A 24,243-nucleotide genomic window follows, 5' to 3' on the forward strand; every position below is an offset into this window, starting at 1 on the left:
AATTTGAAATGTGTAAGATAGTGTTTTACATCTTATAAAAATGTCATACCCTTTAAAATCTTTGTAGATTTATCATTGTAAATATTTTCCGATGCCACTGTCAAGTAAGGGGAAATGAGCACGGCAAAGTGAGCACACTTGTGTTCTAAAAGCTTATTTGTCACTGAACCAGTGTGCTTGTTCTCTTTTGAAGGTGACGGATGGCAGCAGCCCTCATTGCTTTTGAGACACGACTCTGTGGACTCGGGGGTGGCCAAAGGTGGAGGGCACAGTGGGCTGGCAGGGGGGTCTTGCTGGAAGGACACACCCAGCTGGCATGGAAGTCTGCGGGGGGCCCAGGACAGCCACCACCACCAGGGACGCCACACCAAGCGGGGAGGGGGCGACAGGGACAGGCAGGGAGGGCACCGGCAGCGCAATGGTAACTACCATCCCCGCAAGGGCACCTCGTACCAGGACAAGTTTCCAAATGAAGAACGCAAAGACGGCAAGGACGACAAGCTGAAGTTTGTGGAAGAGGACTTTGTGAGTAACCAATGAATTGTTACAGTTTGCATTCAAAACAAAACACACTCTTTCAATCCTGGTATTAAAAGTGTTATGCTCGACTTTAAAAAGACAACGAATCAACCTGGGGTTGCACAGCTCCATTATTTAATGGACGATGTTAATTATAAGAACATACCGTATTTTTCGGACCATAGGGCGCACTGCAGATGAGCGGGTCTATTCAGGTCTATATTCATACAAAAGGCGCACCGGATTATAAGGCGCATTAAAGGGGTCATATTATTTTTTTCTAAATGTAAAAGACTTCCTTGTGGTCTACATCAGTGATTTTCAACCACTGTGACGTGAGATATTGTCTGGTGTGCTGTGGGAAATTATGCAACTTCACCTAATTGGTCCAAAAAATATTTTTTGAAAATCAATAATCAAAATAATGTCTTAGACTTAGACTTCCTTTTTATTGTCATTCAAATTTGAACTTTACAGCACAAATAAGAACGAAATTTCGTTACATAAACTCATGGTAGTGCCGGATAAAAAAGCAATAAGGTGCATATATAAATAAATAAATATATATAAATAATATATAAATATATATATAAACTAAATAAATATATATAAATAAATAAATAAATAAATAGATTACTGTACAGATAAATATATTGCACTTTTCCACATGCGTCCACGTTTATGGATGTATGTTATATTGTCTTTTTTATTCCAGCGAGTTAATCCATTTTGGGGGGAGTTGAGGGGATAATTTAATTATGAGGCGTTCAAGAGTCTTACGGCTTGAGGGAAGAAGCTGTTACAGAACCTGGAGGTTCTGCTTCGGAGGCTGCGGAATAATGTGCCGTTGTCTAGTGCCTGTGCTGTGTAGAGCTTGGCAGGGTAATACTCCATATCAGTAGGCGGCAGCAGGTAGTTTATTGCTTTGTAGAAGTCGAGGATGGTTTGTCGTGATCCCAATATGCAGAGCACAGCGGTAGACAGCGTGCAGGTAAAAAAGTATGTAACGCTTAAACCAAAAATGAACAAAAGGCAAGTCCCGCTAGGAAAAGGTACTGAAGCATAGGGATGGCTATGTAAAACAAAAGTAAAACTGAACTGGCTACAAAGTCAACAAAAACAGAATGCTGGACGACAGCAAAAACTTACAGCGTGTGGAGCAGAGACGGCGTCCACAAAGCACATCCGTACATGACATGACAATCAACAATGTCCCCACATAGAAGGATAGCGTACGCACAACTTCAATAGTCTTGATTGCCAAAACAAAGCAGGTGCGGGCAATAGCACTCAAAGGAAGGCGTGATGCTGCTACAGGAGAACACCAACAAAACAGGAAGGGTCACCAAAATAACAGCGCAAGACAGGAACTAAAGCACTACACACAGGAAACAACAACAAACTCAAAATAAGGCACGACAACCTGGTGGAGTTTCATTTTTTGCTTTTCTGCTGGTGGTGTGCCTCCGTATTTTTTTTATGAAAAAAAAGGTTGAAAAACACTGGTGTACATAACATGTAATGGTGGTTTTATGCTCAAAATGTTGCATAGATGATGTTTTACAGACCATCTTCAAGTAGCTTTCTGGCAGTCTCTTCAGGATGCACGGTTTTGTGGGCGCTCTTATTTACGTGCCTCCACTTGGACAGCGTCTTCTCCCCGTCATCTTTGTTGTAGCGGTGTAGCGTGCAAGGACGGGAGAGGAAGAAGTGTCAAAAGATGGAGCTAACTGTTTTAATGACATTCAGACTTTACTTCCATCAATAACAAAGCATCTCCTCAACAACAACAACACCCGTGAAAAAGCGTCCGACCGGAACTCTCTAATAACTAAAGTTCCATGGGTGAATAATGTAAACTCACTACAGTTTTTAGCGCTTTGATAGCTAGTTTACTGACAGATATAAGTAAGAACTTTACACTACTTTATATTAGAAATGGCAACAGCAGAGGATGAATGTCACATAACAAGAAGACTACATTTCAGGCCTTATGCAGATCCCAAATACACATCAGCAGGTACCAGAAGGTAAGAAAAGTTGGTTTTGCATAATATTGCGAAACAAAACGCTAGATAATGTCTGCTAATGGTTGCCATTTTGCGGTCCTTATACACACACCATAATAATACTCGTATGTTTCATGTGCCGACAATCCATCAAGCGGTGCGGCTTCATAACTTAACAAAGTCGTACTAAAAACATTCTGACAGATTTTTGAGTCTCATGTGTAATGTTCTATATTTTCATGGAACATTTTAAGGTTTTAATGTTGTTTACTGGAGTATCTCTTATGTGTGACTGCCATCTACTGGTCACACTTATCATTACACCATGTACCAAATAAAATAGCTTCGAGGTCAGTAAACACAACCAGAGTTATTCCGTACATTAGGCGCACCGGGTTATAAGGCGCATTGTAGACTTTTGGGGAAAAAATGAAAGGATTTTATGTGCGCCTTATAGTCTGAAAAAGACGGTAGTTAAATGGATGTTCCTCTATCACAGGGGGTGATGGAGGTCCACATAGCAGTCATGGCTGCCCTCAGAGGGTCGCTTGTAACAGTGAACGTAAAAATATAAAAGTGTCATCGCCTCATTATATTATTGCCTATGCATTTTGTTTTGGGTACGTTTCAAAATGATGGATAACTTTCTTTGAAATCCTAAGTCAAGGTGACCAGCAGATGTTTAGATTTATACTTATCGATCCACAAGGGAAATTGTTCCTCACAGTAGCTCAGTTACAAAGGATGGAAAGGATAATGCACACAAGTAGCGATGTCCGATAATGGCTTTTTTGCCGATATCCAATATTGTTCAACTCTTAATTACCGATTCCGATATCAACCGATACCGATAATACACATTATTATGCCTAATTTTGTGGTGATGCCCCTTTGATTGCATTAAATAATCTAACAAGGTTTTCCAAAATAAACCAACTCAAGTTATGGAAAAAAATGCCAACATGGCACTGCCATATTTATTATTGAAGTCACAAAGTGCATTATTCTTTTTAACATGCCTCAAAACAGCAGCTTGGAATTTGGGACATGCTCTCCCTGAGCGAGCATGAGGAGGTTGAGGTGGGTGGGGTTGGGGCAGCGGGGGGTGTATATTGTAGCATCCCGGAAGAGTTAGTGCTGCAAGGGGTTCTGGGTATTTGTTCTGTTGTGTTTCCCGAAATGTGTTTGTCATTCTTGTTTGGTGTGGGTTCACAGTGTGGCGCATATTTGTAACAGTGTTAAAGTTGTTTATACCTCCACCCTCAGTGTGACCTGTATGGCTGTTGACCAAGTATGCCTTGCATTCACTTGTGTGTGTGAAAAGCCGTAGATATTATGTGGTTGGGGCGGCACGCAAAGGCAGTGCCTTTAAGGTTTATTGGCGCTCTGTACTTCTCCCTACGTCCGTGTAGTCATAAATTTTACTTTTTGAAACCGATACCGATCATTTCCGATATTACGTTTTAAAGCATTTATCGGCCGATATTATCGGACATCTCTACACACAAGGGCACAAAAAGAGGAGGAAAACAAAAGGTATGAAGTAGACCAAAGATGTACCTTAGTAGCAATATAAAATATAGCATATATGTAATATTTACATATTATATATATATAGTATTTAATCTATACTGATACATCATATTGTTATATCATATTATTTAAGTATTTATTGTTATTTTTACAAACTATAATACTGTATATAATAATTAGGGGTGCTAGGTCTTGGTCACCTCCCTGACTAGACTAAGATGAATGCAGCAATGTTGAGAGACATCCTGGATGAAAACTTTCCCATCCAACCTGATGGAGCTTGAGAGGTGCTGCAAAGAGGAATGAGAGAAAGTGCCCAAAGATAGGTGTGCCAAGCTTGTGGCATCGTATTCAAAAAGACTTCAGGCTGGAGTTGAATCAACAAAGTATTTAGCAAAGGCTGTAAATACTTCTGTACATGGGATTTTTAATACATTGGCAAACTTATTGTATGTAGAATGTTGAGGGAAAAAATTAATTCCATTTTGGAATAAGGCTGCAACATAACGTGTGGAAATAGTGAAGCGCTGTGAATACTTTCCGAATGCACTGTGTGAACCCGATGAGAGTGCGGAAATATGACCATATCACACCAATTCTCAAATCCCTTCACTGGCTTCCTTTTCCACTCAGGATTGAATACAAAGTCTCCCTATTTACCCACCAGTGCCTCCATGGAAATGCCCCCCTCTACCTCAAAGAACTACTCACCCCCAAATCCTCCACACCACACCTCCGCTCCAGACAGGCTAACCTTCGAGGACAAAGCTACGAACAATGGGACACCGGGCTTTCTGCTCCGTCGCTCCCAGTCTGTGGAACGCTCACCCTGACCACCTGAGGGCACCACAGACTGTGGATGCTTTTAAAAAAGGCTTAAAAACCTTTCTTTAAAAAAAAAAAAGCCTTTTTTTAGATATATGCATACTAGTTCTAGCTATTAGGCTGTTCAAGTTTTTCTTTTTATTATCTTTTTATTTACCATATTTTTCGGAGTATAAGTTGCACCGAAGTATAAGTCGCACCTGCCGAAAATGCACAATAAAGAAGGAAAAAAACATACATAAGTCGCACTGGAGTATAAGTCGCATTTTTGGGGGAAATGTATTTGATAAAAGCCAACACCAAGAATAGACATTTGAAAGGCAATTTAAAATGTCTAAAGAATAGTGAACAGGCTGAATAAGTGTACGTTATATGAGGCATAAATAACCAACTGAGAACGTGCCTGGTATGTTAACGTAACATATTATGGTAAGAGTCATTCAAATAACTATAACATATAGAACATGCTATACGTTTACCAAACAATCTGTCACTCCTAATCGCTAAATCCCATGAAATCTTATACGTCTAGTCTCTTACGTGAATGAGCTATATAATATTATTTGATATTTTATGGTAATGTGTTAATAATTTCACACATAAGTCGCTCCTGAGTATAAGTCGCACCCCCGGCCAAACTATGAAAAAAACTGCAACTTATAGCCCGAAAAATACGTATTTTTTTTATTTTTTATTATTTTAATACACTGTAGCACTTTGAGGTTGTTTACTCAATGTAAAGTGCTTTTTACAAATAAAATCGAATTATTAAATCTTATTATTATGTTCAAGGTGTGACCTGGGAGTCGTTTATGGAACAGTTTTTCAATGAACCTGTATAGTACAAAGTAGAAATAAAATCAACAATAAACCCGTCAAAACAGGGAAAATAGAGCAAAGAGTCATGAGAATAGGCCACTTCTCTGTTGTCTTTGTAGTTTTTACTAAAAAATCGAAATCGTAGTCAAATATCGAGTTTTTAGAGAGAAAAAAATATTTGTATTTTATTTTAGAGCCATTTCTTCCTTTGGCACTTTGTCACAGTAACACTTGCTGGACAAATAGAAAAGTTTGTCTGCTGGATTAAATCCAATTATCTAAGAAAGGACAGTTTGACATTTCAATGTAACATTATTCTTCTTTGTACATTGTAGCCTTCCCTCAACCCTGAAACAACTGGAAAGCCTGCAACTCAGATGAGAGCAGTTGCCCCCCGTGCTGGAGTGTGGGGTAAGAGCTCATCTTTTGTCTTGACAGTGCACATAGTCCTTGAAATGCTCTTCAGTTCTCGTTCTGCACATGTGGTGAATTCATTAACATCTGTCCTGTTTTGGTTTTTTTTATGCCTAGAAAATCCCCCGAGTGGCAAGCAGATGGTGTCCAAAATGTTAGTCATCAAGAAGGTTTCAAAAGAGGACCCCGGCACCGCCTTCTCTGCGGGCTTCGCCAGTGCCGGCGCCTTGCCTGCCAACGGCGCTAAGGCTCCCATCATCGGCTCCAGCGTCTACAAGAACCTGGTCCCAAAGCCTGCTGTGGCCCCCACCAAAGTAGGGAGGACTCACCGCTTGAAGCAGAACATACACAGTATCAATTTGGTGGATGATTGAGCTTTTAATGACCATGTTGATGACACGTTTTAGCTGTGACGATAGCGTCCTAAACGTGCTGTAGCATTCTCGCGAGTGGCTAATGTCCCTCCACAGTGCAAAGCCACTTCTAAATCCACAATCCTCACCTCCCCGGTGGCATATAAACTAAGTCTCTTACAAGTAACATTGTCACTGGATGACGTAAACATGCTACACAACACACTGTGGAAGGACATGCTAACCCAGGGGTCGGCAACACAACATGTTGAAAGAGCCATATTGGACCAAAAATACCAAAAACTAATCTGTCTGGAGCCGCAAAAAGTAAAAAGCCTAATGAAGGCAACACATTAAGTGTCTCAGAGAGTGAGATAACTATATGACTGGCTTAAAACTGCCAAAGGTAAAGATGAGTGTGCCCAAGTTAAAAGAATTGGCAATAAAATTTAATGGATTTATTACAATCTGTGGAAGCTGGGTAACGTTTGCTGTGGTCTGGAACAACATGGCACACAATCAGAAATGCAGCCAATATTACACACAGATAATGTGTCATGAGACATGCAAATATAAATTAAACAAACAGAGGACATAAGTACAGCAAATTAAATGAGCTCAAATATGCCTACAAATGAGGCGTAATGATGCAATATGTACATACAGCTAGCCTAAATAGCATGTTAGCGTTGATCATTAGCACTACACGCAACAAAGCTCACCTTTGTGCATTCATGCTCAGAATGAAAGGTTTGGTGGACAAAATGAGAGAAAGGAGAGGCATAGAACACGTCTTTCTGTGGCAGCGTCGGAGAAAGTTGTACATGTAAACAAACTACGTTGAGTTCAAGGACAGACAAAATTAGTAGGATAAAACGGCGCTGGTCAAATACTGTCAAACATATTAAACAGTGGTAGTTCTAACAATTAGGAATGTCTTGTTATGTTTGTCCTCCTACACAAACACAAACATATTGAACAGTGGTAGTTCTAACAATTAGGAAGGTTTGTGTTATGTTTGTCCTCCTACACAAACATTATTAAAACAACAAATATATTTTCCCCCATTTTTGAAAAAGCTCCAAGTAGCCACTAGGGCGGTGCTAAAGAGCCGCATGCGGATCACGAGCCGCGGGTCGCCAACCCCCGTGCTAACCGCTATTGATCGCCAGCTAGGGTGGGTGGATACAAGTAACAATACAAAGTACAGTGTCACTATATGGTTGCTACTTAAGTAATTGCATCAATGTTTTTATTACCAAACTCTTTTGTTGCTGTTTTTTGGGGTTTTTTACAAACTCATGAAATAAGTCCTGGACATTGGAGGACTTGAAGGGCAAAAACCAAGGTGTTTAAATCACAGCCAATAGTAGGAAATCATTTGAATATTTCATTGATATTGCTCCACCTTGTGTTTTTGTCTGATTTATATTTGTGGTCACGAATGTTATCTTCAACATTTGAAGTATTATTATTGGTAATTAGTAGTGTTGCTTAAAACTAATGTAAAGCTTTCAAAATACTGAAGTGCTTATTGCTTTTTAACAGAAGTGTCCTTAGAACCATGTTACAACAGAATTAACAGTCAATTAAACAGCAGATTAATAATCATTTTGACAAAATTATACAACTGGAAATTACCAAGCATCTGATTTTTCCATCTATAGTCTGAAATCCGTCTTTGGGTTGAATTTTTGGAATTTGAAGAGTTTTCTTTTCCAGGAAAAACGGAATTTGGTTTTTAACTTGGGAAAGTGTTAGTTGGATGAGTGGAATGTGTTGATGTTAGAATGGTTTGAAAAATGTGGGAACTGTGGAAGTTTAAAAAATAGACAATTCATTTTGAATAGGGAAAAAAGTCACTGAAAACTGGGAATTCTTGAAAATCCTGGAATTTTTAAAAATGCTTTAAGGAGAGCACACAATTTAGAACAGGCTGATTATTTTGGAGTTGTAACAGTTTGAATCGGATGAAAAATGTGGGAATTGTGGAACTTTGAAAAATGTCCCATTCTTGTCAATGGGAATTTTCTTGGAAATTTGGGAATTTTGGGAAAAGCAGGAATTTTTTGGAAAATGTTAAAAGACTTGAATGTTCTGAATGAGTTGAAATGGTTTGTGTTGGAATTTTTCAAACCGGTGGAGAAATGTTGAAGTAGTAAAAAATGTTATTGAAAAATGGTATTCAGGAATTTCGGGAAAACCAGGAATTTTTCCAGTTCAAAAAAACACTTTGTTTTTTGTCCTGATTAAGAGGAATGTTTGGACGGTGGAACGGTTGAAGTGAGTTGACAAATGTGGAAGGAGTAGTTGCCAGAAAAAAGGGAATTCCTGGAATTTTTTGGAACTTTGAAAAATTATATGAATGTTGGAATGGTTTGAATATTGAAGAGTTTGTATTTCCAGGAAAACCAGAATTTGGTTTTAGAACTTGGGAAAGTGATAATTTGAATGTCTAGGATGAGTGGAATGTGTTGATGTTGGAATGCTTTGAATAGGTTGAAAAATGTGGAAATGGTGAAAGTTTGAAAAATGTCCGATTCATTTTGAATGGTAAAAATGTCGCAAAAAACCTGGAATCCTGGGAAGTCTGGAAGGTAGAGTACGCCAAAATCTGGAGCATTCACACAATAATAATAATAATAATAAATAGTTGAATTTTGGTGTAGAAACCCATATGTGTGAATGTTTGGAGCATTCACACAATAATAATAATAATAAATAGATTAATTTTGGTGTAGAAACCCATATGTGTGAATGTTTGGAGCATTCACACAATAATAATAATAAATAGATTAATTTTGGTGTAGAAACCCATATGTGTGAATGTTTGGAGCATTCACACAATAATAATAATGATAATAATAGATTAATTTTGGTGTAGAAACCCACATGTGTGAATGTTTGGAGCATTCACACAATAGTAATAAATAGATGAATTTTGGTGTAGAAAACCATATGTGTGAATGTTTGGAGCATTCACACAATAATAATAATAATAATAAAAAATACATACATTTTGGAGTAGAAAACCATATGTGTGAATGTTTGGAGCATTCACACATTAACAATAATAAATTAATTAATTTTGGAGTAGAAAACCACATGTGTGAATGTTTGGAGCATTAACACAATAATAATAATAATAAATAGATGAATATTGGTGTAGAAACCCATATGTGTGAATGTTTAGAGCATTCACACAATAATAATAATAAATAGATGAATTTTGGTGTAGAAACCCATATATGTGAATGTTTGGAGCATTCACACAATAATAATAATAAATAGTTGAATTTTGGTGTAGAAACCCATATGTGTGAATGTTTAGAGCATTCACACAATAATAATAAGAAATAGATGAATTTTGGAGTAGAAAACCATGTGTGTGAATGTTTGGAGCATTCACACAATAATAATAATAAATAGATGAATTTTGGAGTAGAAAACCATATGTGTGAATGTTTGGAGCATTCACACAATAATAATAATAAATAGATGAATTTTGGTGTAGAAACCCATATGTGTGAATGTTTGGAGCATTCACACAATAATAATAATAATAAATAGATGAATTTTGGTGTAGAAACCCATATGTGTGAATGTTTGGAGCATTCACACAATAATAATAAATAGATGAATTTTGGTGTAGAAACCCAGATGTGTGAATGTTTGTAGCATTCACACAATAATAATAATGATAATAATAAATAGATTAATTTTGGTGTAGAAACCCATATGTGTGAATGTTTGGAGCATTCACACAATAATAATAGTAAATAGATGAATTTTGGAGTAGAAAACCATATGTGTGAATGTTTGGAGCATTCACACAATAATAATAATAAATAGATTAATTTTGGTGTAGAAACCCATATGTGTGAATGTTTAGAGCATTCACACAATAACAATAATAAATAGATGAATTTTGGTGTAGAAGCCCATATATGTGAATGTTTGGAGCATTCACACAATAATAATAATAAATAGTTGAATTTTGGTGTAGAAACCCATAGGTGTGAATGTTTAGAGCATTCACACAATAATAATAATAATAAATAGATGAATTTTAGAGTAGAAAACCATATGTGTGAATGTTTGGAGCATTTACACAATAATAATAATAATAAATAGATGAATTTTGGAGTAGAAAACCATATGTGTGAATGTTTGGAGCATTCACACAATAATAATAATAAATAGATGAACTTTGGTGTAGAAAACCATATGTGTGAATGTTTGGAGCATTTACACAATAATAATAATAAATAGATTAATTTTGGTGTAGAAACCCATATGTGTGAATGTTTAGAGCATTCACACAATAATAATAATAAATAGATGAATTTTGGTGTAGAAGCCCATATATGTGAATGTTTGGAGCATTCACACAATAATAATAATAAATAGTTGAATTTTGGTGTAGAAACCCATATGTGTGAATGTTTGGAGCATTCACACAATAATAATAATAATAATAAATAGATGAATTTTAGAGTAGAAAACCATATGTGTGAATGTTTGGAGCATTCACACAATAATAATAATAAATAGATGAATTTTGGAGTAGAAAACCATATGTGTGAATGTTTGGAGCATTCACACAATAATAATAATAAATAAACGAACTTTGGTGTATAAAACAATATGTGTGAATGTTTAGAACATTCACACAATAATAATAATAAATAGATTAATTTTGGAGTAGAAAACCATATGTGTGAATGTTTGGAGCATTTACACAATAATAATAATAAATAGATGAATTTTGGTGTAGAAACCCATATGTGTGAATGTTTAGAGCATTCCACACAATAATAATAAATAGATGAATTTTGGAGTAGAAACCCATATGTGTGAATGTTTGGAACATTTCCACAATAATGATATCTTTATCGCAATATTTATATGGCAATATAGACTTGAGTTCATGTCTCTAGATGTCTTTATCATCATTTCATTGTCAATGATGGAAAGTTTCCTTCCTAACACACACGACTTGTCTTGTTTTAAAGAGCAACCAGTGGAAAGGCGGCGGTCGAGAGATTGCAAAGTCCAGCCGAGATTCCGTCTTCACCAACCCCTCTGCTACCAAAGCCAGCACCCCAGTCAGTGCCCCAGCCCACAACACCCCTAAAGAGGTGAGATGCTCCTTCAATTGCACCTTGTATCACCGTGTTGACCTTTTTTCCAGGAGCAAATATGCTGTCAAGTTGACTAAGTGCAATAATGAAGCAGCATCTTCTCCCGCAGCATCCTTCCAGCACGACTCCTCCCATCGACATTGCCCCGTCCAGGCTGAAGCTGATGCGGCGCGGTCCGGACCGAAAGAGCGAGTTCCTGCGTGCTCTGAAGGACGAGGGCACCGGAGAGCTGACCACCAGCAGCAGCCCGGGAACATCAGGAGAGGTTTGTCAAAGATGCTTCAATCATGGCTTTCTTCTACATCCCTCCAGAAATATTCATATTTGAATGGCCCTTTGAAAAGAACTATATCTCTCTTTAAAATGTAACCTATCTTTGACTATAAATAATCCCCTCCGCTATTTGTCACTCAAGAATCAAGCGCGAGAGCAGGGCTGTACGCTGCAACAAATGTCCTCGTATTAGCAACTCAAAATAGATTGCAGCACTCTTTGGATTGCAACCCTTTCATTCTCCTTTTGCTCCTCAAATACAAAAACCAGTGAAGTTGGCACGTTGTGTAAATCGTAAAATAAAAACGGAATGCATCCATCCATCCATTTCCTACCGCTTGTGCCTTTCGGGGTCGATAACACACCCCCATACCATCACACATGCTGGCTTTTACACTTTGCGCCTAGAACAGTTCTTTTTCTCTTTGGTCCGGAGAACACGACGTCCACAGTTTCCAAAAACAATTTGAAATGTGGACTCGTCAGACCACAGAACACTTTTCCACTTTGTATCAGTCCATCTTAGATGAGCTCGGGCCCAGCGAAGCCTTTCTGGGTGTTGTTGATAAATGGCTGTGGCTTTGCATAGTAGAGTTTTAACTTGCACTTACAGATGTAGCGACCAACTGTAGTTACTGACAGTGGTTTTCTGAAGTGTTCCTGAGCCCATGTTGTGATATCCTTTACACACTGATGTGGCTTGTTGATGCCTGAGGGATCCAAGGTGTGTAATATCATGGCTTACGTGCAGTGATTTCTCCAGATTCTCTGAACCTTTTGATGATATTACGGAGCGTAGATGGTGAAATCCCTCAATTCCTTGTTGAGAAATGTTGTTCCTAAACAATTTGCTCAGGCATTTGTTGACAAAGTGGTGACCCTCGCCCCGTCCTTGTTTGTGAATGACTGAGCATTTCATGGAAGCTGCTTTTATACCCAATCATGGCACCCACCTGTTCCCAATTAGCCTGTTCACCTGTGGGATGTTCCAAATAAGTCTTTGATGAGCATTCCTCAACTTCCTCACTCTTTTTTGCCACTTGTGCCAGCTTTTTTGAAACACATTGCAGGCATCAAATTCCGAATGAGCTAATATTTGCAAACAATAAAGTTTTCCAGTTGGAACGTTAAATATCTTGTCTTTGCAGTCTATTCAATTGAATATAAGTTGAAAAGGATTTGTTGTATTCTCTTTTTATTTAGCATTTACACAAGGTGACAACTTCACTGCTTTTGGGCTTTGTACATCCATAACTAACAAGTGTGTCGGATAGAGTAAGATCTCCTTCTGACCAGATGGGAAGCAGGGAAAGAGACAGGGTTTGAAAATATCTTATCACAGTTATTGTGACCAAAATGATCAGGGTGTTATCATTATTGTCGTGGTCATTTTAAATGTGCTCCCAATTTTCAAAACCGACTTATACTGAAATCCTTTCACCAAGTTTTATTTTATTTTTTCAAAAACACACCAACGCACATTCAAAATGTACATATGTACCTCACGTAGAAATTAGATGTGCATATGTAAGCAACACAAGCATTATTAACAAAGCAATAAAATAATACTCTAAATAAATACAAATAAATGTGAACATTTCGCATGATGGCACCTTGTAGACATAAGACTTAAGTAACTGCACTTTTTGTCCATGTAGATAATAAAATAAGATCTAGTCTTACACATAAGGCTGCCAATTATGGACAAAATAGTTTCAGATTATTGATATGTAAGGACGTTAGTTGCACGTTCACAATGAAACCGAAGTGAAACGAACCGTTTACTCGGAGGGAACATTTTAAAGCAAAGTCCGTGTAGTCGCTGCCATGTTTTCTGGAGCCGAAAGGTTTCAGTGCGCAGGCACTGCGGCGCTTCGGTTCCAGGAAGTAAGCAGTGTTGCCTAAAATGCTTTGGGGTAATTAAAACTTTTAATTGCCTGGAATTTTTATTGCGGTTTATCATTACACCGTTTACCCTTACATCCCTAAAAAGAGAAGACATTAATGCCACTGAAGAAAGTTAATAAAAGTGATTATTATTATGTTCAGGGTGAAATGAAAAGTGATTATTATTGTGATCAGGGTGAAATGAAAAGTGATTATTATTGTGTTCAGGGTGAAATGAAAAGTGATTATTATTGTGTTCAGGGTGAAATGAAAAGTGATTAGTATTGTGTTCAGGGTGAAATTAAAAGTGATTATTGTGTTCAGGGTGAAATTAAAAGTGATTATTGTGTTCAGGGTGAAATTAAAGGTTATTATTATTGTGTTCAGGGTGAAATTAAAGGTTATTATTATTGTGTTCAGGGTGAAATTAAAGGTTATTATTATTGTGTTCAGGGTGAAATTAAAATTGATTATTATTGTGTTCAGGGTGAAATGAAAAGTGATTATTATTGTGTTCAGGGTGAAATGAAAAGTGATTATTATTGTGTTCAGGGTGAAATTAAAAGTGATTATTATTGTGTTCAGGGTGAAATGAAAGGTTATTATTATTGTGTTCAGGGTGAAATTAAAAGTGATTATTATTGTGTTCAGGGTGAAATTAAAAGTGATTATTATTGTGTTCAGGGTGAAATGAAAAGTGATTATTATTGTGTTCAGGGTGAAATTAAAAGTGATTATTGTGTTCAGGGTGAAATTAAAAGTGATTATTGTGTTCAGGGTGAAATTAAAAGTGATTATTGTGTTCAGGGTGAAATGAAAAGTGATTATTATTGTGTTCAGGGTGAAATTAAAGGTTATTATTATTGTGTTCAGGGTGAAATGAAAAGTGATTATTATTGTGTTCAGGGTGAAATTAAAGGTTATTATAATTGTGTTCAGGGTGAAATGAAAAGTGATTATAATTGTGTTCAGGGTGAAATAAAAAGTGATTATTATTGTGTTCAGGGTGAAATAAAACGTGATTATAATTGTGTTCAGGGTGAAATAAAAAGTGATTATAATTGTGTTCAGGGTGAAATAAAAAGTGATGATTATTGTGTTCAGGGTGAAATAAAAAGTGATTATAATTGTGTTCAGGGTGAAATTAAAAGTGATTATAATTGTGTTCAGGGTGAAATGAAAAGTTATTATTGTGTTCAGGGTGAAATAAAAAGTGATTATAATTGTGTTCAGGGTGAAATAAAAAGTGATTATTATTGTGTTCAGGGTGAAATAAAAAGTGATTATAATTGTGTTCAGGGTGAAAGCAGCACGCCTGAGCCCAAAGTGTACAGTGAGGATGTCTGCCATGAGAATGGTCTCTCCTACTCCCTCAGTGACTCCGACACGGAACACCTGTCCAGTTCCCTTGAAGCCGAGCACAGGTTGGACAACACACACACACACACACACTCACACACGTTTTATTGTCATTAAAAAACAGCTTTGCTTTATTTTGCAACAATCAAGTGACAAAAAGATATTTGCAGAAACAAAAGAAATCCCTTGCACTTCACATGATGTGTTGTGGTCGTGTATAAAGGGCTAAAAAGTGATATGTATTAATTTAATATTTTATTGATGGGTGATATGGCCTAAGATGTATATTCAATATACATCATTATTATTATTAGGGTTACAAAGGCTCTTAATGTAGCTGCTGACGTATACAGTAACATATTATTTAATGATATGAATCTACTTGTTCATTGTTTACTTTCTGTTGTAAGATGTTTTATTTACACTTGTCTTCAAATGTTATCATCACTTCTTCTGCGGTTTGAACTGTTGGCCGATACTACACATGTGGGCAACAATACCATAACAAATAGTTACTGATACTTGACACTTGAAAGAGTAGTATTATTTTCAAGAAAGATCAAATGTTTCAGAATGGGACAAAACATGAAGACAATGTAACAGTATCAATTAAAAATGTTAAATGTTAAAATTACTTCCGTATTACATACTCTTATTTGAAGTTAAATAAAATCAATAGTGAAAAAGAAGTCAACAAAAACTATTATTGGCTCTGATTGTTTAAATCCCTTGTTATATATAATATATTATATATATATATATATATATATATATATATATATATATATATATATATATATATATATATATATATATATATATATATATATATATATATATATATATATATATATATATATATATGTATATATATATATATATATATGTATATATATATGTATATATATATATATATATATATATATATATATATATATATATATATATATATATATATATATATATATATATATATATATATATATATATATATATATATATATATATATATATATATATATATATATATATATATATATATATATATATATATATATATATATATGTGTGTGTGTGTGTGTGCCGTTAGGGGTGCATGTCTGACGCAAGGGCTATTTAATACCTTTCTTACGTCACGACTCTGGAGACCGATGAGCGTTGTCAGCCGATTTATTGACATTCAAAAGGGTGAAACTAAAAAGACAAACAATACAGTCAATATATACATAAGTTATGCAAATGTTTTCATATATATGCTGTAATGCTACCTTACAAGGCATGAGAAGGTAAACAAAAGTGAATTTGTACTGCGACGCCATCTTAGATGACATGGCAAATTATCGCTAATGAGCATGACAAAGATCTCCTTATACATCACAAATCGTAAATTTAGCTCGAAATATTTCAGACAAAAACCAAGTTTCAAAGTTCAACTTATGATACATACCGGCGATGCAACCTTAAACAAAAGATATATGCAGTATTTCTTCGAAAAGAACCAATAAGTACGTGCTGGCACCGTAGATTTCTCTGCTTGGCTTATTTTGATTGAAAGTACACACTTCTCAAAGATGTATTAACTGCCCTGACCACATGATGGCGACAAATACACATGTAATAATGTTAATTAAATAACAAGCAATAAGCACAACACACTTCAACAACAAGAGTTTACAACTTTTAGTTGTAACAGAACAATATATATATTCCGAGCGTGATGATGTCACATTATCAATGGGAAAATACATTTTTAGACAATATTATTTGCCTGAGTGGCTAGGAGACAACAAGCGGTAGAAAATGGATTAGAAAGGACAGATTTAAAAAAAAAAAAATTATTATTATTATTTTATTTTTTTTATTTTTTTTTAACTTGGGACTTCCCGCGGGCCGGATTTTAGACGCTGCCGGGCCGTAGTTTGGGGACCCCTGTGCTATACGTTTACCAAACAATCTGTCACTCCTAATGGCTAAATCCCATGAAATCTTATACGTCTAGTCTCTTACGTGAATGAGATCAATAATATTATTTGATATTTTACGCTAATGTGTTCATCATTTCACACATAAGTCGCTCCTGAGTATAAGTCGCACCCCCGGCCAAACTATGAAAAAAACTGTGACTTATAGTCCGAAAAATACGGTACATGAAAAATAATTGGCCCCATTTGTGTGTACTACACTCAGTTCTTGTGCTCACACTTCGGATTTTCCTCTAAAGCAGGGGTGTCAAACTCAAATACAGAGTGGGCCAAAATGTAAAACTGAACAAAGCCGCGGGCCAAAGTTGAACAAATGAACCTTTTAATAGGGACCCAAACAAGTTTTGCATTGAATATTGAACAAGCAAGGCTTATATAACTTTATAGTGACATGCAAAATCCTGTTTCAAATAATAGTAATAACAATTAATAAATATCAATGGCATATCAAATACAACTTAAATAAAAATTGAATGCCTCTTTTCTATTTGCAGCCTTCTGAGGTAAATATCAACATTAACTTTTTCCACAGGCTAATAAATTAGAAAATAAAATAACAATGAATAAAACAACCATTCAGGACTTTAAACTATTCAGTTTGCAACACACTGATCTAATCTGATGTGCCCAAGCCAGATACCTGCCATCTTTTCTTGGATGCTAGTTCGTTAATGTCAGGGCTCAGGCTTTGAGCTGAGGCAACCTTCATTATCCAACCAAGGTGTTCATCAGTCATTATATCTCGTAGTCCACCCGGACCACAGTCTTGGGGGCGTGCCTTAAAGGCCTTTAACGTTCTCCACGAGCTGTCGTCACGTCCGCTTTTCATCCATTCTAACAACAAGATATGTGCGGCTTCTGCACGCACACACACGTGAATGCAACGCATAATTGATCAACAGCGATACAGGTTACACTGATGGTGCCCATATAAACAACTTTAACACTGTTAGAAATATGCGCCACACTGTGAACCCACACCAAACAAGAATGACAAACACATTTCTGGAGAACATCTGCACCGTAACACAACAGAACAAATACCCAGAATCACCATGCGTCGGTTGAGGTGGGCGGGGTTGGGGGGGGGCTGTATATTGCAGCCCGGAAGAGTTAGGGCTGCATGGGATTCTGGGTATTTGTTCTGTTGTGTTTATGTTGTGTTACGGTGCAGATGTTCTCCCGAAATGTGTTTTGTCATTCTTGTTTGGTGTGGGTTCACAGTGTGGCGCATATTTGTAACAGTGTTTAAGTTATTTATATGGGCACCATCAGTGTAACCTGTATCGCTATTGATCAAGTATGCGTTTGCATTCACTTGTGTGCGCGTGCAGAAGCCGCACATATTATGTGACTGGGCCAGCACTCTTGGACTGGATTAAAAGCGGACGTGACGATTTTAGGTAGGGGCGCTGAAGTTTGGGAGTCTCCCGGGAGGGTTGGCAAGTATGATAATTAGCGGTGAATGCGGTGTTACCGCGGCACCGCCGCTGTATATAATCGGCGGGCCAGCTCTAGTGTTAATTTGATATCGCCTCAAGGGCCAAGTGAAATTACACGGCGGGCCAGAGTTTGACACCCGTGCTCTAAAGCAGGGGTCACCAACCTTTTTGAAACCAAGAGCTACTTCTTGGGTACTGATTAATGCGAAGGGCTACTAGTTTGATACACACTTAAATAAATTGCCAGAAATAGCCAATTTGCTCAATTTACCTTTAACTCTATGTTATTATTAATAATGAATGATATTTACACTTAATTGAACGGTTTAAAAGATGACAAAACACGAAAAAAATGACAATTAAATTTTGAAACATAGTTTATCTTCAATTTCGACTCTTTAAAATTCAAAATGCAACCGAAAAAAAGAAGAGAAAAACTAGCTAATTCGAATCTTTTTGAAAAAAATTTAAAAAATAATTTATGGAACATCATTAGTAATTTTTCCTGATTAAGATTAATTTTAGAATTTTGATGACATATTTTAAATAGGTTAAAATCCAATTTACACTTTGTTAGAATATATAATAAATTGGACCAAGCTATATTTCTAACAAAGACAAATCATTATTTCTTCTAGATTTTCCAGAACAAAATTTTTTTAAGAAATTCAAAAGACTTTGAAATAAGATTTAAATTTGATTCTACAGATTTTCTAGATTTGCCAGAATATTTTTTGGGAATTTTAATCATAAGTTTGAAGAAATATTTCTCAAATATTCTTTGTCGAAAAAACAGAAGCTAAAATGAAGAATTAAATTAAAATGTATTTATTATTCTTTACAATAAAAAAAATAAATGTACTTGAACATTGATTTAAACTGTCAGGAAAGAAGATGAAGGAATTTAAAAGGTAAAAAGGTATATGTGTTTAAAAATCCTAAAATCATTTTTAAGGTTGTATTTTTTCTCTAAAACTGTCTTTCTGAAAGTTATAGGAAGCAAAGTACAAAAATTAATGAATTTATTTAAACAAGTGAAGACCAAGTCTTTAAAATATTTTCTTGGATTTTCAAATTCTATTTGAGTTTTGTCTCTCTTAGAATCAAAAATGTCGGGCAAAGCGAGACCAGCTTGCTAGTAAATAAATACAATTTAAAAAATAGAGGCAGCTCACTGGTAAGTGCTGCTATTTGAGCTATTTTTAGAACAGGCCAGCGGGCTACTCATCTGGTCCTTACGGGCTACCTGGTGCCCGCGGGCACCGCGTTGGTGACCCCTGCTCTAAAGGCATGCGTGGACAGCACCTTTTAGCTCTTATTTCCAAAATTGTGTACACTACTGAATTGGGGTCTTATGGCCACTTATGTGGACACTTATACTGCCATCTGCTGGTGTCAGAAGAGTATAACATACAATGGAATTTGGGGGGAAAAGTGTAAAAATAAGAATTAGCATGTCACTAAACATGAAGTACACATTTGTGTACTTATGGACTAAGTACATCATATCAAAAGATGATTCTTAGTTTTTATTCTAATTAGGCTCCAATAATAGCAAAGAGAATTAAAAAAAAGCATGTAAACAAACATCTTGGGTCTTAAGAGGTTAAGTCAGAGAAGAAGAAACACTGTTAAGTGCATGAAGTCATTGTGAGGAACTCTGTGGTCCAGGTTGCTGAAGGCCATGGGCTGGCAGGAGTACCCGGAGAACGAGGACAACTTCCTGCCTCTGACGGAGGACGAGCTGAGAGAGTTCCAGACCAAGACGGAGCAGGTGATGCCCCCCCCCCTCCCCCTGTAGAACCTGGAACCTAGCCTGACCAGACTGTGTGTTGCAGCTGAAGAAGACCGCTCCACAGAGGAACGGGGTCCTGCCCAGGGCCCGGGGCGTCACGCTCCACTTCACCCCCTGGAGGAGCGTGGCGGAGGCGCACGTGGAGGAGTGCTCGGAGTCGGAAACCAGTAGCAGCAGCCAGACCTCGGATGACGACGACGTCAAACCCTGAAGAAACATCTCAGCAAGCCCTCATCTCCGTCTCTACACTTTCTATTTTGTTGTTGGTCTTGCACAAGGGAAAAGCAATCATATCCCAGTGGAGGGGGAGCGTTCTGAGACGTTCTTTTCCCTGCGTTTGCCCCGCCCCCTCCCGCCTCGCTTCGTGGAACCCCGTCAAGAAGAAGAATGCACACGTGATTCTGCTTTAAACAGACTAACTCATTTCATTGATGATGCTGATGACACATTAATGATATTAATAAAATTGGTTCCTGACAAGCTGACACGTTTTTCACCACCCATTATTGTGCGGGACATCTCACACGCGCTTCTAAGTAGCATAGTAGGCCTAAGTCTACTTTTGAAAAAAGGCAGCAGGTTTTACTGAACATATCTTTTTGGCCAGTTTGAACGGTAACACTGTGTTTGAATATAGAAAAATCAAGTGATTCTTTGGCATACTATTAGTGGTGCACCTTCCAGAAGCACTGCAAAAGTATTAGTGGTGGACCACTAATACTTTGGTATTAGTGGTGCACCTTCCAGAAGCCCTGCAAGTGGAGAGCAGGGCGAAAAGAGTAGTAATGTTAAAATGCTTTGTCGACTTGGGAAATAAGACATTAAACCTTCCATTACCACTAATTGCTCGTATTCAGTCACGTGACTTCTTCCCGGAAGTGTAAAGCTGTGGTGGTCGACTAAGCCAACCAAGATGGATGTTTGTGCCAACTAGCAGCAAACTAACTGAGTACAAAAGAGACCTCAATCTTCCTGCAAAAAGCTGATATATCAAACTACGCATTGGAATAGATCCTGTACTTCATCCTGTACTTCATCCTATACTTCATCCTGTACTTCATCCTATACTTCATCCTGTACTTCATCCTGTACTTCATCCTATACTTCATCCTGTACTTCATCCTATACTTCATCCTGTACTTCATCCTGTACTTCATCCTACTACCATTTGTGGAGTCTGTGGCCTTTACACACATATGCAACTATTGTGAAAGCATGGAGGTGTACAACTTCTTAGTGTGAGTCTGGGTCAAGTACAACTTCTTAGTGTGAGTCTGGGTCAAGTACAACTTCTTAGTGTGAGTCTGGGTCAAGTACCACTTCTTAGTGTGAGTTTTGGTCAAGTACAATTTCTTAGTGTGAGTTTGGGTCAAGTACAACTTAGTGTGAGTCTGGGTCAAGTACATGTTCTTAGTGTGAGTCTGGGTCAAGTACATGTTCTTAGTGTGAGTCTGGGTCTAGTGTGAGTCTGGGTCAAGTACATGTTCTTAGTGTGAGTCTGGGTCAAGTACATGTTCTTAGTGTGAGTCTTAGTCAAGTACAACTTCTTACTGTGAGTCTGGGTCAAGTACAACTTCTTACTGTGAGTCTGGGTCAAGTACAACTTCTTATTGTGAGTCTGGGTCAAGTACAACTTCTCAGTGTGAGTCTGGGTCAAGTACAAGTTCTTAGTGTGAGTGGGTCAAGTACAAGTTCTTACTGTGAGTCTGGGTCAAGTACAACTTCTTAGTGTGAGTCTGGGTCAAGTACAACTTCTTAGTGTGAGTTTGGGTCAAGTACAACTTCTTAGTGTGAATCTGGGTCAAGTACAACTTCTTAGTGTGAGTCTGGGTCAAGTACAACTTCTTAGTGTGAGTCTGGGTCAAGTACAACTTCTTAGTGTGAGTCTGGGTCAAGTACAACTTCTTATTGTGAGTCTGGGTCAAGTACAAGTTCTTAAGTGTGAGTCTGGGTCAAGTGCAACTTCTTAGTGTGAGTCTGGGTCAAGTACTACTTCTTAGTGTGAGTCTGGGTCAAGTACAACTTTTTAGTGTGAGTCTGGGTCAAGTACAAGTTCTTACTGTGAGTCTGGGTCAAGTACAAGTTCTTACTGTGAGTCTGGCTCAAGTACAATTTCTTAGTGTGAGTCTGGGTCAAGTACAACTTCTTAGTGTGAGTCTGGGTCAAGTACAAGTTCTTACTGTGAGTCTGGGTCAAGTACAACTTCTTAGTGTGAGTCTGGGTCAAGTACCACTTAGTGTGAGTTTTGGTCAAATACAATTTCTTAGTGTGAGTTTGGGTCAAGTACAACTTAGTGTGAGTCTGGGTCAAGTACATGTTCTTAGTGTGAGTCTGGGTCAAGTACATGTTCTTAGTGTGAATCTGGGTCAAGTACATGTTCTTAGTGTGAGTCTGGGTCGAGTACAACTTCATAGTGTGAGTCTGGGTCAAGTACATGTTCTTAGTGTGAGTCTGGGTCAAGTACATGTTCTTAGTGTGAGTCTGGTTCAAGTACAACTTCTTAGTGTGAGTCTGGGTCAAGTACATGTTCTTAGTGTGAGTCTGGGTCAAGTACAACTTCTTAGTGTGAGTCTGGGTCAAGTAAATGTTCTTAGTGTGAGTCTGGCTCAAGTACAACTTCTTAGTGTGAGTCTGGGTCAAGTACATGTTAGTGTGAGTGGGTCATGTACAACTTCTTACTGTGAGTCGGTCAAGTACAACTTCTTAGTGTGAGTCTGGCTCAAGTACAAAACTGTGAGTTTTGGTCAAGTACAATTTCTTAGTGTGAGTTTGGGTCAAGTACATGTTCTTAGTGTGAGTCTGGGTCAAGTACATGTTCTTAGTGTGAGTCTGGGTCGAGTACAACTTCTTAGTGTGAGTCTGGGTCAAGTACAACTTCTTAGTGTGAGTCTGGGTCAAGTACAACTTCTTAGTGTGAGTCTGGGTCAGGTACATGTTCTTAGTGTGAGTCTGGGTCAAGTAAAAGTTCTTAGTGTGAGTCTGGGTCAAGTACAACTTCTTAGTGTGAGTCTGGGTCAAGTGCAACTTCTTACTGTGAGTCTGGGTCAAGTACAACTTCTTATTGTGAGTCTGGGTCAAGTAAAACTTCTTAGTGTGAGTCTGGGTCAAGTACAACTTCTTATTGTGAGTCTGGGTCAAGTACAACTTCTTAGTGTGAGTCTGGGTCAAGTGCAACTTCTTACTGTGAGTCTGGGTCAAGTACAACTTCTCAGTGTGAGTCTGGGTCAAGTAAATGTTCTTAGTGTGAGTCTGGCTCAAGTACAACTTCTTAGTGTGAGTCTGGGTCAAGTACATGTTGTTAGTGTGAGTGGGTCATGTACAACTTCTTACTGTGAGTCGGTCAAGTACAACTTCTTAGTGTGAGTCTGGCTCAAGTACAACTTCTTAGTGTGAGTTTTGGTCAAGTACAATTTCTTAGTGTGAGTTTGGGTCAAGTACATGTTCTTAGTGTGAGTCTGGGTCAAGTACATGTTCTTAGTGTGAGTCTGGGTCGAGTACAACTTCTTAGTGTGAGTCTGGGTCAAGTACAACTTCTTAGTGTGAGTCTGGGTCAGGTACATGTTCTTAGTGTGAGTCTGGGTCAAGTAAAAGTTCTTAGTGTGAGTCTGGGTCAAGTGCAACTTCTTACTGTGAGTCTGGGTCAAGTACAACTTCTTATTGTGAGTCTGGGTCAAGTAAAACTTCTTAGTGTGAGTCTGGGTCAAGTACAACTTCTTATTGTGAGTCTGGGTCAAGTACAACTTCTTAGTGTGAGTCTGGGTCAAGTGCAACTTCTTACTGTGAGTCTGGGTCAAGTACAACTTCTCAGTGTGAGTCTGGGTCAAGTACAAGTTCTTAGTGTGAGTCTGGGTCAAGTACAACTTCTCAGTGTGAGTCTGGGTCAAGTACA

General features: G+C 37.5%; 1 protein-coding gene across 1 annotated transcript in view; it reads left to right on the forward strand.

Annotated features, from left to right (window-relative positions):
* Positions 1-20,839, forward strand: part of gpbp1l1 (GC-rich promoter binding protein 1-like 1) — a 53,669-nt gene extending 32,830 nt beyond the window's left edge. The window contains exons 5-12 of the mRNA XM_062047106.1: positions 194-525; positions 6,041-6,116; positions 6,237-6,433; positions 11,488-11,613; positions 11,726-11,881; positions 15,076-15,200; positions 20,231-20,333; positions 20,398-20,839. Of these exons, the coding sequence (XP_061903090.1) occupies positions 194-525; positions 6,041-6,116; positions 6,237-6,433; positions 11,488-11,613; positions 11,726-11,881; positions 15,076-15,200; positions 20,231-20,333; positions 20,398-20,565 (1,283 nt within the window). The 3' untranslated portion in view covers positions 20,566-20,839. The remainder of the gene's footprint in view (positions 1-193; positions 526-6,040; positions 6,117-6,236; positions 6,434-11,487; positions 11,614-11,725; positions 11,882-15,075; positions 15,201-20,230; positions 20,334-20,397) is intronic.
* Positions 20,840-24,243: the final 3,404 nt, after the last annotated feature.

The sequence above is a fragment of the Entelurus aequoreus genome, linkage group LG05, assembly GCF_033978785.1.
Source record: "Entelurus aequoreus isolate RoL-2023_Sb linkage group LG05, RoL_Eaeq_v1.1, whole genome shotgun sequence".
Classification (NCBI taxonomy): domain Eukaryota; kingdom Metazoa; phylum Chordata; class Actinopteri; order Syngnathiformes; family Syngnathidae; genus Entelurus; species Entelurus aequoreus.